The sequence below is a fragment of the Lissotriton helveticus genome, chromosome 1_2 (assembly GCF_964261635.1).
Source record: "Lissotriton helveticus chromosome 1_2, aLisHel1.1, whole genome shotgun sequence".
Classification (NCBI taxonomy): Eukaryota; Metazoa; Chordata; class Amphibia; order Caudata; family Salamandridae; genus Lissotriton; species Lissotriton helveticus.
The window spans coordinates 254155661-254172629 of NC_136058.1; the positions used below are offsets into that span (position 1 = coordinate 254155661).

Sequence of the window (16969 nt, forward strand, 5' to 3'; positions counted from 1 at the left end):
GTCTAACGATTTCAGGCAGGGCAGTCATAGACGGGGTGCCGAAGCACCTTGTATAAACTGCCGCAAATGTTTTTCCCCAGCTGTCACAGTCAGCAAGTTCAGGAGTAATATCCTTCGGGAGAGTAATCGTCAACATTCTATGTTTATCAGCAGGAGTAGAATTCGGAAAAACCGCTTCCAGTTGATCAAACTTCTCTGCTAGCCAGAATGGGAAGTCATCATTGTCAACAGGACGCGCACCAAAAACCGAATTTACCATCACTGGATTGAGACGCATTCCGCCTCGTTCCATGGGAGCGGCCGCACCCCCCTGGGGACCACCAGGAAGATGTCGACCGATGTATTGCACTAAAGCACGAATCACGGAAATGGAAACTACATGTAGCCTGCGAATTTCTGCCAGGGTACAAGCCCCGTGATTCGGGTGCGGGGTAAAGCCACCCAACGCAGGCCAATTAGTACCTGGAATTGAGAGTGGACCTAACCTCGCACGGGACAAAGAGTGGGGGAGGGCGCCATCAAACCAAACTCGATGCTGCCAATGATCAATAGGTATTTCCAATGCCCTGTATGGCGTATATTCAGCCGGGACATCCGAGGCGGTGTAGGAGTGGTACAAACCAGAATTAGCGTCCACAGCCGGAAACGTAACCCAAGAGTAAAACAACTCGTAAGGAAACGCCGGATCTGCACTTACCACGAAAATCACAGCCATCCCATCTACTGGGACCTGGTACGTCTGAAGATGGTTGCGTACCGCTACGCGACTATGCTGCGCAATAGCCACCGCTGCCGCCATTACAGAATTGGAAACAAGAAAACACAAAGAATACTTTGTAGCACAACTGGGTAGTAATTCAAAGAAACCGTTTAAGTAAGAATCAAGCTTGAATAAAGACCTATTTCAAAAAATAGGTAGGTTTCACCAACACCCCGTTTTCCGGAAACGGATGTGAAGGGGTTAAGGCATGAACGATAAACTACTCGAGTGTCATGATATAAGACCACCGAAACCGTTGGGCGCCATGTTGCAGGGTTTCTGTACTCACACAGAACTGTGCACAGAGGAGTGGAACCTCGGCAAATTAGGATGTCCCAAAACTTACCTTAGCAACCAACTCACCCCTTACCGAGCTAGCTACAGTGTCTCATTGGACATATCAAACACCCAATGTTTAGACAAACCAGAACATGAACTTACAGTACCTCAGGGTACGTGGGACTCATGAACACTCTTTCGTTATATTATCATTACAAACCAGAACATGGAGTAAAGAAGACACATGTGCATTTGAAATGTTTATTTACTAATGCCGTCTTCTCAGGCGCAGTATCTTAGATAATACAAGTATACTTATTATCAGTAGCAAAATTATCAGCATAGTTACTAAGACATAAAAAGCGAATGGTGACAGCATGTTAACATGCTGTAATGAATAAGAGTTAACAACACTTATATCTCACCCTCCCTAACACATATATTATATTATTAGCTAAGAAGGTCTCTTTGGGTTGTTTTAGGGCGGGCCCATACCTTAGTGTCCTAGCATGAAGGAATCACATCAGCATACACCAGCTCTCTCTGCATGTGCACCGCATCAAGTCTGTTAACAATTCTCGTGCAAAGCAATATCAATCCCGCCTCAAGCCCAAGTTGGCAAAGGCTGCACTTGTGTTATGACTATGAAAGCGTGGAGATCAGACCTCATAACAATTCCATATCGTGTTGCTCCTGAAACTTCAGCACTCTCCGTGCAGACATGGTTTATTAAACAAGACTGATATCAGAGCAATAACATATTATTCTCACATACACCACGGCAAACCACTAGGTTGAAAGCTAAGTCAACAATTAAGGGTCGTGTGCAGAAGTTGCAAGAAAGGAAAAATGGCGTTTAAATCTCAAATGTACCTATGCTAACTTAACACGATATAAGGATATATAGGAGCTATACAACAAAATATGTTCTGAAACATGATATAAATGCATGTCCTTGATAAAAAAAAAATAGTGTTACAGGATTGGAGAGAAGTGTGCCAAATAGATGCGACATCAACAGAGGAAGCACTTCGATTTGTCAGGATTAGGAAGCGCAAAGGTCAATTCCTTGCAGCAGCTAACTAAAGGGCTGTTGCATCTACAGATCTAGCTCTCCTCCCTACTGGATTGCGCAAATATGTAGTCCAGTCTTCATAATAAACGGACACCATTTTCTTTTCTGAGTTCAGATGGAGTGTTATGAGGACTTGTTAGCATGCATGTATGAGATTTGAGCATTTCTAAGGTATGATTAAGCTTAGGTTTGATCATTGGCTATGCAGTCATTACTGTGCAGTATTATACTCCATTTGCACAAACCAATTTTTTTTGTGTGTTCCCTAGAAAACCAGCTGGAGCAGTTGGACATCCGCTTCCCCCGTGAACCTCTTCACACCGGCGACCTGTTATCTCTGTTGCGGGCGTCTAGGAATCTTTGCGAGTTCTCATTAGACAATGCTACGTTTTCTTCCTTTGAGGAGCTCAAACATGCTCTGCAGACGCTCACAGGTGAGGTTAGAAAGCCATTACTGTCTGCTCAGAGGATGTATTTAATTTCATATTGTTGTGCTCTGCATGCTGAACCGTTGGTCCTTCTACAATTCTGTACGACCGTGAAATGCAGAGTACTACGTCTGTCTTTGCATATCTCAATAACCTGTTTATTTCAATTTCTGTGGTCTCTTGGCGAGAACTTTGTTGCTCTCCAGCCTTCTGTAAACTTGATAATACATATTTTTGTAACTCTGCTGCAATGCCTGAGATCCTTGGACAAGAGATGCAAGGTACATGAAAGCTTAACGGTGTTGTTCCGTAATTGGTTGATTAGTATTGTAATCTCTCCTGACCCTACATTTTGTTTATATTGGTTGCTGAATAGATTTAATGTAGTAAACAGCCCGGATATTTGAATGCTTAATTCCAAAAGATTCACAAACTTTCTCCAGCACCTGTCATCTGATCGTTGTCTCCAAAATGGCCACGTCCAAGTTAGAGAGTCATTTTAGAAGTTTGACATCTCTAGATCCTTCCCAGGCACTGGTTCATTCAGCCAATGAGATAGAAGAGTTAGGGCAATGCTCTTTCGGTGTGTCTAGTGTCACCCGCTCTCCCATTTGGGTAACCACATGGAAGTATGCTTCATCCCATCAAAGCCTTTATGTGTATGATTAAGTTATAAATATTTGTATTGCGTGCTTACCAAGTTTGGATGCAGTTCAGTTCTCTGTTTCACTTTCCAGAGAACATTAACGCATCCAATCTAAAACAGAGCCATGCAAATGCCGAATGCAAATGTATTTTGTGCAGAGCCTGTACACTAAACTGTAACCACGTGTAACCCTGAGATATATTTTTACTTCATCACTTCTCTTGTGCCACCACCTTTGCTCTTCCCTTATTTTTCTCCATTGTATCCTTGGGCCAAACTCCATTTTGCATTCATCTTCCAAATCTCCATCCTCACTGTCTCTTAATACTATCTTATGTTCCTGCACCTGTGCTTTTCTCACACTCTCCTTATGCCAACTTACATTTCAAACCATGTAGCTTCTCCTGCTGTCCCTATATTTTCCATTTCTCTTCTCGCCGATTCCTAATTTGCATTTTTCAGTGTGTTTAAACTTGAATCCTAAATTTATTCCTCTTGTGCCCCTCTGCCACTCTTTATTAAGTACTTGCTTGCAAATATTCCACCCTTTTTGACAATCTCTTCAAGAAAAATTGTATGGCCGGAGGATGACTTGTCAGGGCTTTAGCAAACCTAAGTACTAAATACATTTATATAGCATTTGCCTTTAATAGATTGTTCCTCACCATCCTCTGTGTTAAAAACGTAAAATATTTTACAAATACAGTAGTTTGTTTCAGCCTACAGTATTAACTCGCACTCATAGTAGTTCCTAACATGCCCATTATTTAGTTGTCTTGGGTCCTACTAACTGTGAAAATAGGAATGTCTGTCATTTGAAAAGGAACACCGTGTAAAAATGTGCCTCGCAGTTTTAGGTTGAATGATTTAAAAAAATTATTGCCCTTTCCGTTCCTCTAGAATTCAACACCACTTTGAAGAGACTGAGCTTCCATGACATGTTTCTTGCGGACTGTCAGGACGAGATTCTCCTCTTGCTTCAAAAGTCTCATCTTGAAGGTGAAGTAACACATTCGATATTTCTGCCTACTGTCAGGACTCTGCACATGTACTGTTCACCTCGTATGAGAATGGCTGGCTGTGTACTCGATGGTGGATGGAGCAGGTTCACGTTCATCAGATATGTATTTATTCAACATTTCAACTCCCCTTTCCAGAGGCATCCTCCACTCTCTTCACAACCTACAACAGACTAATTATGCCATATAAATGTCCCTAATTATGACACCAAGAATAGGTAGCCGAGACGCCAAGGAGTAGAAAAGGTCCTTGCTTTTCTTGGGTGCCTGACTGCATGTCTAATTAGGGCTCTAATTACGAGTGGGCCGGTAAATTCAGACCCCCGCTTAAACCCCTGTTTAAGCAGGGTTAAGAATTACAGGTTTGGCTGTATTTAACATATACAATAATTATTAAAGGCATTGAATACCTTAGCTATCATTAAATTTCGGCAGGTTGAACCTGCTGCAATTTAACTGGGGCAATTGTACTGTATTTACCATACCATGCTGATTTTGGTGAGTTAAGCACCAAAATCCGCACGGTATTCCACCCAAACTCGCAATAGGTGTTATTTATCGCACATAAATTATGTACCCCGTGGTATCGTTATTTATCATGTGAGATAAATAACACTTAAACTCGTAATCAGAGCCTGGGTATCCTAGTATTTGTATATGGTAGGTGTGCCCCTAGAGCTGGGATTTGTCCAATAGATTGTGAAAGACCAAAAGACCTTAAGTGAGCGTAATAAGAAGACTGTGTCCTTGGATGCAGGTAGGGTGTATAGCAAAGACTTTCATTTACTGGAGCACAGTTGACATTGAGAAGGAAATTGTTGTTAAAGATTGCATGCAAACGAAAGTATGAGCTTTTCATTAACTGGATCACCGGTGCAGTTTGCAGGGAGTGGCGGGTCCTTTCTCAGCAGCGTATCTGCCAGATCAAGCAAGTAAACTACTGGCAGCAGTTGAGATGTGGCATCTTAGTCTTTCATTTCTAGCTTTAATGAGATACTCTTCTTGTCCAACAGAAGTGCAGAAATCCTTCTAATTGGCATAGTGATGGTCTGGTATCTTGTCTAAACTCTTGAGGTGCAGTTGCTCAGTTACCGGCCTAATCGGGCTGTTTTGCAGAAGAATTAATTTTGCATAACTTATTGATTTTTAACCTACATACTTACTGAACCTCCGTTTTTCTTTGTGTCAATGCTTTCATATATTGTTCTTCCCTACCATTACATATTGTATGGGCAAATTGTTCAGCTCCACTTATTTGTTACTAATTTACGAAGACTAATGCTATGTAGATTATGAAGTATCTCTTTGCCACAGTATAAGGATGACTTTCTAGGACGTACCTGGTATTTTGTGCACAAATAATTTGTTTTGTTATATATGAAATGTATGAACTATTAAAAATGTCCTAATTACATTGTTTTCTTCACAGATGTAAAGTTCTCGTTTTGCCACTTATTTGAACGACGGGCCGTGGAGTTTTTGTCAGAAATGGTCTATACACTAAAGAGAAATTCAACTTTAAAGACCCTCAAGCTGTGTGGAAATCGACTCGGTACTGTATTTGTATTAACCAGGCATTCAAGCTATTGACTGTTTAGTTCCGTTCATATAACATACAGGCCAGTAATTATGTTCTTTAAACCTAATTATGCATCCCTTCTTAAAAAATAAACGTTGCATTTCTGACACTTCAAATACCAGAAAAAGTGAGGATGTGGAACTGATGTAAGCCAACAAAGTGGATATTTCTTGAGTTTGAGTTTAAAAATGGCCAGACACAACTTCAGAGTTCTCCCCATGTCCTAATAAAGTGCACCATTTTACAAGCATTCAGGATTGTGCTTCTTACCCAGTCTGGGTGCCTGCCTTAAAAAATGCAGAATTTCCAGAATATACATGGTATCGACTGAAGGCAGCCCTGCATCATAATTGGGAAATATAATAAACTTGTGTCTCAGCAGATGTTGGGCCCTAGAGTGAAACATCTTGTGACATAAGTGTGGTAAAAGGCGCAAGTGCATCTTAAAAGTATAGGAAAATTGGAAAAAAACGTTTACAACACAGTAGATATCAACATGGAAACAGTCTTTATCTATAATTTTACAGTTGGCCTATATCTATTTTATGAAAGGGAAAGAGTAATGATTAGGAAGTTTATGTCACATATATATGCTGATTTATAATAAGGATGTCCAATCATCATTTCTGCGCTCTCACAATAAACCCCCCTGCCATACGGACCCCTCGATGCGCTGTCAACATAATTCGTTCATGGTTCGAATTTCTCCTCTAACACACAATTCTTTTTCTTCCTTTTTCTTCCCTCATTATTTGAATTTTAATAAATGTTAGACTCTTATGTTCTTAGGCAACAATTTTCTGTCCTGATGATGATCCCATTATTGTTGTAAACGGTATCGAAACGTCGTCGACCTTTTAAACACCGTGCACACATTATCTCTGTACAACTGTGTCACGGTAGTGTTCATTATTTCGCTTGTTACATCTTTCAAAATTCTCAACAAGCTCTTTGTTTTGCCTGAATGTTTTGTTAATGTTTTGCTCTCTCACCTATAAGTCACCAATTCTTCATGAACCACTTCACTTCTATGTTTCTCGATACAGGACTGTATCCCACTACTTATTTTCTTGTGTTTTGATTACTTAAAATGAATTGGATTAAATTCCACTATCCGGCTGGATAGTTTCCATATAGAATTGATTCTGTTCTATATTGATTTTCCTCCATTGTCCTCTGACAAGGACAGTTGTTCTCTACACAAATCGATACCCAAGGTCCTTGCCTACCTTACTGGGTTCCCTTGTGTTTGCAAAAAATGTGGGGTCACAGATGGACAACGCGGCAGAGGAATCTTATTTTCTCTTTGGAACCTTAAACCCTCTGAAACACAGAAGGCAAGACTTTCTCGTGCTCCCTCGTTTCATCTATTAAGATCAGGAGATTTTAAGAAATCCTGCAACATTAGTTAGAGAAAGTCAGCGGTTCTTTCTGGAGCAATGGAAGAAATGACCTCAGACCATTAAGAGGTACAGACTGTTTAACAAAGGTATTGTATACAGTGTCTCCCAAAAACTATCTCCAGAATAAAGCACATAGACCTTTGCTAATGGAAGTAGTCCAGACAATCTTACAAAGGAGTGGCATAGAAAAGGTTCTGTGTCATTAATTGGATCAGAGAAAAAGGGGGCTCAAGGAATGTCTTAACTGCATTTCCTATCACAAAAATTGATGCTAATCGTGGATCAATTCAGGACTCATTGCCTATTAAATCTCTCATCTATCTGTCTCTGTAGAATTGAAAGTGACTGCCCTGTATTATGTCGTCCTATAATAATGTCAGACCAGATTTTGGGGCATTATGGGCTTACATCAACGTCATTGTAAGACTTGTAAACATTTATTTTAGTGTTTGTACATGTCCAACAACTAGATGATGGAATATTGGACAGTATATGAATCTAGAATTGCCTCAGGCCATAATACTATTATGAGAAGTCATTTTTTCCTTTCTCATCACTAAATCTCTGGTCCACAGCGCCATCCTCACAACCCCGCTTCCAGCATCAAAACCATCCCCTGCTACCTCAGTTATTACCAGATAAAAATTCCCCATCCCCCAAACACACACTACAAATTCACACAAGCAATCATAGAGAAATTAACAGAATTTGCTCAACCCCAGCCGCAGTAAAATACTCCTGATGGCATTAGGTTTTTAATTTTTTCATTAAGCTTTATTTTTATTTCGCAAAATAAAGGCAACGAACATCTTATTAAATAACTAGGCTAGTACAAATAAAGATTATTAGAGCCTTCCCTTGCTGTATAAATAACAACTATTTGCTTATTTCACCCCTGAGGCGGAAGCCGGGGGATCTCTGCGCTCTCTTGTGCAACTTTATATTGATTGCTCGTTATTGAAATAATAATAACGCTTTTAAAAATTGAAAATATTTTAGCAGGTAATTTTTAATATCAGTCCCCACCTTGGTGCGAGACTTGCGTCGCCCGAGGCTGCTTTTCGACCTGCCCTGGCACACAGCGCCGCCGTTACTAGGCACTGGCAACTCATTCGAGCCACTTTAGCTGCCATCTTGCTCAGGGGAAGGCTGGCGGTCTAGCTGATCGTTCCTCCCGCCCTCCCAGGATACTTAAGGGCGTGCTCACATTTCCCCATGGTATTTGCTTATTTCACCCCTGAGGCGGAAGCCGGGGGATCTCTGCGCTCTCTTGTGCAACTTTATATTGATTGCTCGTTCGTTATTGAAATAATAATAACGCTTTTAAAAATTGTAAATATTTTAGCAGGTAATTTTTAATATCAGTCCCCACCTTGGTGCGAGACTTGCGTCGCCCGAGGCTGCTTTTCGACCTGCCCTGGCACAGCGCCGCCGTTACTAGGCGCTGGCAACTCATTCGAGCCACTTTAGCCGCCATCTTGCTCAGGGGAAGGCTGGCGGTCTAGCTGATCGTTCCTCCCACCCTCCTCCCACCCACCTCAACCATGGATAAAAACAACAGACCCTCTCGTCCGCGCAGCGAGCGGGCGCAGCGGGCGCGCCAAAGGCAAGCCCGTCTGCGCCCGGACCGTGCCAAGGGCCACTCCCCCTGGTCCCGTCCTCTTGGCCCCACGAGTCACTTATTCATCGATAAAGCTCTTGCAGTTGCGTCCCCATCACCCTCAGGCTTGTCTAATACTTGACCCATTGCTCCTTGCTGGAAACTCCGCCCAACTCTGTTCCCACTGTAAAACACCGATACCCCTCCATCTTAATTCTTCTTCCAGTACCAATAACAAATCATTTAAGTCTTATTCTATGGCCCTTACTAATGTCCGTTTGCTCGGCAAATAACGACAGGACATAGCTGATCTTATAGAGGATAAAAATCTAGATATTCTATTTATGACCGAAACCTGGATGGACAACTCATCCGACCCGGACTTAGTGATTGCAGTTCCTAAAGGCTTTTCCATTTATAGATTGGATAGACAGCGTAAGAAAGGCGGCGTTATTGCAGTCAATGCTCGTGACGTATTTACCGTCAGAACTAACATGATTTTGTCACCTTCCTGCGAAGCCCTACAATTTTCCATCAAGTTGACCCCCTCCTACAAATTTAGAGGGATCCTCTTGTATCGACCACCGGGATCAAGGGCAGGCTTTATTTCTGACTTTCAGGTCCATCCTGGAATCATCGGCCCTCGACAGCTCTCTAACAGTCCTCGGTGACTTTTTTCATTTCGATAAAACAGAGGATAAAGACACTGCATCTCTTATAGCGGATATGACAATTTTCGGTCTCCCACTGTTGGTCAACTCGTCCACACATGACGGAGGCCATATATTGGACGGCATCTTTTCTAACTTAGAGGATTTACACATATCTCAAATCCTTCCCCTAACTTGGTCAGACCACCATGCAATCTTGGCTTCATTAACCATTCAGGACTCTGGTGCCCCCACGTCATCCTCTAATCCCCGTCAGCCGTTTCTGGCTTGGAACGATATCGACCGTTCCAGCCTGAAAACGCTCTTGATTAACTCTAATTCCTCTTTTTCGGCTGATCCTAATATTGCCACTACACAATTTCACGAGTGGTTGGGTTCTGCTGCCACCTCATTGGCCCCTGTTAAACAGCGGTCCCGTAACAGACTTGCCCCCTCGGCTCCCTGGTTTACGGAGGTCCTAAGAACACAGAAACAACAGTGCAGGAACAAGGAGAGGCACTGGCGAAAGGACTACTCTGAAGAAGCCAAAATTCGGTACAAGGAAACGGTGGCCAAATATAAAACCATGATTAGTGAGGCCAAGAAAAAGTTCTTTAGCGACAGGATTGAGTTAGCCAAAAACTCCACCAAGGCACTGTATGAAACTACTAAGCAGTTAGCTGGCTATTCTTCCAACTTGACCCCACCTCCTTCCCAATCTCTCTGCGACGCCTTGGCCAATTTCTTTTTTAGTAAGGTCAATGACATTTGTTCGGCCTTCTCAAACAACACCAACACCCCCTCCATAACATTTACTTCTACCCGCACTGGTCCTATGTTCACTCAGTTTGCAGATATCTCCAGTACCCAGATAGCGGACATCATTTCCACGATTAGATCAGGCTCTGCACTTGACCCCTGCCCTTTTAAAGTCTTACTACCTGTTATTGATGTGCTTCTTCCTGCTATTACTTCAATATGTAATTCCATGTTCAGAACAGGTATCTACCCAGTCACTCAAGAAAACTCTCCTCAAACCGCTATTAAAGAAGCCACATCTCGACATGGATGAACTAAAGAGCTACCGCCCAATTGCTAGCCTCCCAGTTCTGGCAAAAATTGCCGAAAAAGCATTGAATCTACAACGGTCTGCCTTTATAGAGGAACACCATCTACTCGACGAGTCCCAGTTTGGTTTCCGCCGATTCCATGGGACGGAAACGGCTTTGATTAAAGCCGCGGATGACATTAGATCCATCCGTGACATTGGGGGTACAGTAGTATTAATACTGCTAGATTTATCGGCTGCTTTCGGCACGGTCGATCATGCTATTCTGATCGACCGTGTCGAGAACATGGGTGTTCAACAAACTGCCAATAAACTTTTGGCCTCCTTTCTGGCTGACAGGACTCAGGTGGTTACACTGGGATCCTTCCATTCCTCCAATCTGTCGCTGCCATGTGGGGTACCCCAAGGCTCATCCCTAAGTCCGACACTTTTCAACATCTATGTGTCGGACCTAGCTAACATCATTCGAGCTCACGGGATGAGCCTTACTTCCTATGCAGACGACACTCAGTTGGTCCTTGCCATTAAAAATGATGGCCACAAAATAGCCGAGGATTTTAAATTGGGCATGTTGGCAATTGGGGACTGGATGGCCTCCAATTGCCTAAAACTAAATTCCGACAAGGCGGAAGTAGTTATCTTCGGACACTTGACCCCGGAATGGTCTTCTCTCTGGTGGCCCTTGTCCCTTGGTCCTCCCCCTAAGCCTGTCAGTAAGGTGAGGAACCTGGGAGTTACTTTCGATGACCGCCTTAACTTTCTCCCACATGCCAATCAAATCACTTCTTCCGCCTTTCACAAACTGAGACTTATAAAGAAAATCCTTCGCTTTCTCCCCGATACAGCTGGCAAAACCTTGGTAACTTCCCTGGTACTGTCCACTTTGGACTACTGTAATGCCTCGTTCATAAATGCACAAGGAAGAGTCATAAATAAAATGCAAGTTATCCAAAATTCAGCCGCCAGGCTCCTGGGCAGAATTCCCAAACATCTATCTGCTACGGAAACCATCAGAGATGGCTACCCATTAGAAACAGGATAAAGTTCAAAACCCTCTGCATTGTGTCTAAGGCTCTGCACAATTTGGGACCAGCTCTTCTCACGCAAAATCTGACTCCTTACTGTCCCCCAGAACATTACGCTCTTCCACTTTAAATGACCTAATGGTTCCCCGTACCAAATCTGTTTCGTGGGGAGACAGAAGATTCCTGGTGTCAGCCCCTAAACTATGGAATACTCTGCCTCACTCGATAAAAACAAGCCCTTCACTCTGGTCATTTCGCAAACAACTCAAGACTTGGCTCTTTAACCAATAAATTCAGACCTCCCCTCTTTGGTTAAATACTGCAGATAGCTTAGCGCCGAGACGCCCATGGGCCATTGTTCGGGTTCTAGAAATATTATTAATAAATAAATAATAAATAAACTAGTCTTTCCATAGCTCACATGCATTTAGTTTGTGGCAAGGTACACAAGAGCTGTTGAAAGCAGCGCCAGCTTATAACAATCCATCTTAGTTACTCTTCAATATGTCATCATCACAGGCTTCTAAAAATTACTTCATCCGTACAAGGTTGTGTTGCCAAATATCTTTTGGTAATTATATTAGCTGTTCTTCATTCTCAATATAGAGTGCAACTATGAGATCTAGCTGGGGATGGGGATAAACTGTGCATCTAGCAAAGGGAAGTACAACTTTTAATTTTCTATTTTAACACAAGACCATACTCTGAAAAGAATAGGCATTGGAAAGTTGGGCATGATGTAGCAACCCATGGCTGCAATTTACCTTTGATTGCCGTTGTACTGTAGCATCTAGTAAAGTAAAGTCCACATTTGTAAAGCGCACAATCACCCGTAAGGGTCTCTAGGCGCTGGGGGCCGTCGGAAAGATTAAGCGAGCTATTGCCCAGAGTCACATGGTGCTGGGCTAATCTGCCGCCGGAGCCAGGGATCGAACCGTGATCCCCAGATTCCAGCGTCAGTCGCCCTGGCCGCGGCGGAACCTATATTAATTCACACCACTGGAGTCGTCAAACATAATATTGAAGTCTGTTCCTATTTTGCCCAGAGTGCAAAATGAACCTGTGCCATGGCATCCTGGAGTGCTACATTAAGTTGGGTCAAACGTGCCCCTCCCCCCCCCCCCCATCATTAGTGTAAGAAATTGGGTTACTGATTGAGGGGGGGTCCTTTTCAAGCAGCAGCAACGTTTCTTTTCAGTAGTAGTCCGGCTTAACTCTGAGGAAATATGTAAAGTATTTGTGCAACACTTCAAACAGTAACACAGTGAAACCCCATCACAAACGAGCCAAAAACAGACGTGGAACAATAGAGTAATTTGTAATAAATAAAACAAGACCAAAGGAACAAATCTCTAATCAGTAGAACTGGAGATATTCAATTATTTAGTGACATTTGTGCCAAAAGGTGTAAAGCATGAACTCTGAATATCTGGTCGCACGAGACCAGGACAAAGTTACAAGTTCAGGCCGACTGCAATGGAGCATGGGCCGACTACAGGGACCCATTTAGGCCCACTGAACAAAGTACTTTTAATCCTGGCTTGCGGAGCGTTGCGAGGGTCTGCGTCGAAAATGTGTCACGCAGGCAAAGCAATTCATAAGGTTTCCGAGATGCGTATAAGATGTGGTGCGAGCTCCTGTTCTCTCGTCATTGAAATCTCATTGATGAGGGCGTGCGATGCAAAGTCCAGAATCTGGGATGCAACGCCCAGTCTGGGCGGTGTGTCGGTTCTTGGGAGCTGCAATGCAGTGTCTGGCGTAGTTGTTCAGGCTGCTGTTGACAAGAGACACGAGGGCTTGCGCAATGGATGAGTCACCTGGCAGCAGTTCCAAATACAATGCAGGCTGCAGCACGATGCACGCCTTTGCGATGGGTCCATTCGATGCAGCAGTAGCGATGTATACATTTTGCTCGTGGTTGCGCCGCCCAGCAGAGGAGATGAGTTGGTTCTGCGGTCTTAACAGAGGCTGGCAAAGCACCTGTAGCCCACTTCAAGGGTCCTGGACTAGTGTGGTACCGCTTGGCAGGATATACTCTCAGATGGTAGAGTCTATGTGCAAGTGTACCGGGGTTTGGGAGCCTGTTATGACCCTGGGGCTACTGATTAGGAGACCAGCCAACTAGCCCTTGGAGTTACTTATTTGTATTAACCTGTACGATGCGTCACAGTGGGCGTGTGGGGAGGATGGCCGGGGGCCATCCGAACTTCACCGCCTCATTATTTCTCCTGCACCGCAGCGGAATTCACGCTGCCCAGGTCGAATTGGCAGTTTAAAACTGCACACTCTGACTGCAGTGGCAGGCCCGAGACATGTTTACTGTGCTACATAGGTGGGTGGCACAATCAGTGCTGCAAGCCTACTAGTGGCATTCAATTTAAAGGCTCTGGGTACATGTAGTACCACTTTACTAGGGACTTATAAGTAAATTAAATGTGCCAATTGGAGATAAGGTAATTCAATATGTTTTAAGGAGATAGCACATGCACTTTAGCACTTGTTAGCAGTGGTAAAGTGTGCAGAGTCCTAAGGCCAACAAAAATAAGTTCAGTAAAATAAAATGCAGTGAAGGCAAAAGGTTTGGACTTGACCCTGCAGGGAGGGCCTGGTCTAACTATTGGGAAGTAGAAAGTGAAAGACTTGGGACAAGAGTAAACTCAGACTTGTGTACAAAAGCAGGGTACATATGCCCTTTGTCTCACAAATACAGCATTACCCCACCTCATCGGAAGCTTCAGCCCAAGGACACTGAATCTCCCTTTCCCAGGCTCCAAATGCGCAAAGAGATTATCTATAAAGGTTTTCAGTGAAATAAAGCTTAGCACACACCTTGCGCAGCCCAAATTGATATCTTTCCCTAGGTGCATGAGGTAACCAATCACTTCTCATACAGTCTCCAGAGTAAACCTGTGCAGGCTCTGAGTTCAAAGTCTTCTTATTGTCTCTGCCTGATTGCCTCACACCATCACTCTCTTACATCAGTAGTCACGGCTTCAACATTATTTATCCCTGGAACACCACATTCTTCTTATTTGGTACACCCTGAATCCATATCCTCCATGTGCGCTTCACCTTCAGCAACTCCTCTCTATTTCCCATCAGCATTCTTTAGTTGTACGTACATGTAACAAAAAAAAGCTTGGAGTTCCTTTTTACGACCTTTTTTAATTGATGCAATGGCTCTATTAACGGCTGATAACACTTATTATAATTAACACAAACCTTGTCCCTGAAGCAGACATAATAGCCCTTTATGCAATAAGAAATATTGACTCTTCTCTTTTCTGCAGCAGCAACTTCCTCACAGGACACCACAGTTTTTCCACATGGAGCCTGCGTAGTGCTAATCTAAAGCGGCTGATGACCACTGCAACCTTAAATTAATCGAAACCTCTTAACAAAAATGGTACTGCTAAATTGTTCCATGTAGACTCCAGCCCCACCACTAATCCTTAACAGCTCTTTGATGTTGTTCTAACCTTCTTTGATTTATCCTGCACAATCCCTGCTACCTTGCCCTCAATTAACTCCAGGCTGAAAACCAGTTCTACACATTCACAGAATCCAACAAGACATTGCTCACCTAATCAATATCCCCTTTGACGTTCACACTCCGAAGATTTTTTAAACCGGTTACTCTCAAAACCTTGCTAACTCTGTTGCAACATGCAGACTTTTTAACTAAGCTCACAGCCATATTATTCAATCCAACCTTTTCATTAAATCTCATTCTCTAAGCCCTCAGAAATATCATCTTTGTTTCTCATAAAACTGAGACCTGTTCCCTCTGCGAACCTTTTCTGATCTTTAAGAGGATGGTTCTGTTAGTGGGGAAAGTAAGGACGGATGGAGAGGAAGAAAGAGAGGAGTGAGCAGATTTGGGAGGAATATGGGAGCAGGGCCTGGAGCCACTGGTCATGTCTAAAGCCTTGATAAGTCATTACCTGTTTCATTATTACTTTCTCCATTTGATGCAGTTCGTTTTCCTTGCCCTGCTCGCTGAACAATGTTGTGCAATAAATGGCTTTCACTCCTCTGTGTTCGGCCTAAGACTGCTCGCCCACACTACCACTAAATAAAGCTCTTGGGTTTTACAATGAGCCTTGTTCACTTTTGGGGAACCCCTGACATCTCTGCACCCTGGTGGCATACCATATATAGAGCCAGTTTCCTAAAAGCAGCTTTGCACTGATGCCTTTCTGCTCTGAAAGTGACGTGCAGAGCCTGTATAGGCGCCACTCCGCACGCTGAAGTCCGTTCCTTTCGTTCTGTGCCTCTAAAGTGGATCCGTAGCCCTCTTTATGTTTCTCTTAGATGTTACCTCAAAGTTCTTCAAAGTGCAAGAGATGTCACCCCCAAAAACTTCAGTTTGAGCCCTGAATGGTTGAAAGATCGGTTTTAAGCTGTGTAGGAACTTATGCAAACAAATATCTGAGACCGATCCCCATCAGGTGTGCCTGTGGTCAGACCACAACTCCAAGGCCTGCAGAAACTGTGGGTCAGTGAATCCAAAGGCCATCAGGGAAAGTGAGACGAAACCTTGTGTCGCCAAGCAAGTCTTCAGGTATGCAAAATAAATACAAATCAAAGTGAGATTCCAATTGGGCATTCGCCTGAGCAGGTGCGGTGGTGGTACCACCCTTCTTGGTCTGGCTTCCTAAGTAGGCTAACTTTGGAACTGATGATGCAGCTGGTTCCAACACAATTAGAGTTTCCGGGGCCTTCAGCCATCAGATCGAAGAGTTTTGCTCACCTATGCTCTAGCTCTGAGGATCCCAGCTGACTTGCTCTAGTGTGGCACGCCTCTGGGTCCCAAGGAGTTCAGAGGCCTTCAACCTTGGATACCGCCAGTGAGTTGGCCCGCTGTGCCATTTGGACCCTGTGGGCCTATTTTGCCTCCGGCTCTTTTCTTACTTTCAGCACCAAGACCCACGCCAACCCAAGGCATATCGACATAACCAATGCAAAAGGAGGTGTCTCCGATAGTTCTGAAGTTGTGCCTAAATCTGCCCAAAAACGATGGCACCATTACCTCTACTTAATGTGCCACAGGGCAGACAGCACTTTATGCACTTCCTTTTTGTGACATATTCAGATAATGACTGACCCAGTTTCTGAGATTGCTCATTCTTACCAGGATGATAGTTGCTATGAGGACTTGTAGAAGGCTAGTGGCCTTGATAAAACTTTGAAGACCGATCTCTTTTCTCCCCTGGGTTAGCCACAGAGGAAATTCGCTTTCTAAGCCATGGTGATGCATAGAGCAGCCGAAGTTCTTGACCTCCAGCTTTCCACCTAGCAGTTTAAGACAAATATATTTCCTGAGGTCCTTCAACCAGTGCAGACCTCTTTGTAGCTGCTCCTTCCTTTCCACTGGGCTTTGACGGACACCTCATCAGGGGTTTTAGGCAAAGACGTGCTCTGGCCCACGAGTCA

The 16969-nt window shown here is 43.6% G+C and overlaps 1 protein-coding gene across 1 annotated transcript in view; it reads left to right on the plus strand.

Annotated features, from left to right (window-relative positions):
• The window catches only part of LRRC41 (leucine rich repeat containing 41), a 158485-nt gene that overhangs the window by 119880 nt on the left and 21636 nt on the right, over positions 1-16969 (plus strand). Inside the window, exons 6-8 of the mRNA XM_078671696.1 lie at positions 2384-2548; positions 4089-4187; positions 5637-5759. Coding sequence (XP_078527822.1) covers positions 2384-2548; positions 4089-4187; positions 5637-5759 — 387 coding nt within the window. The remainder of the gene's footprint in view (positions 1-2383; positions 2549-4088; positions 4188-5636; positions 5760-16969) is intronic.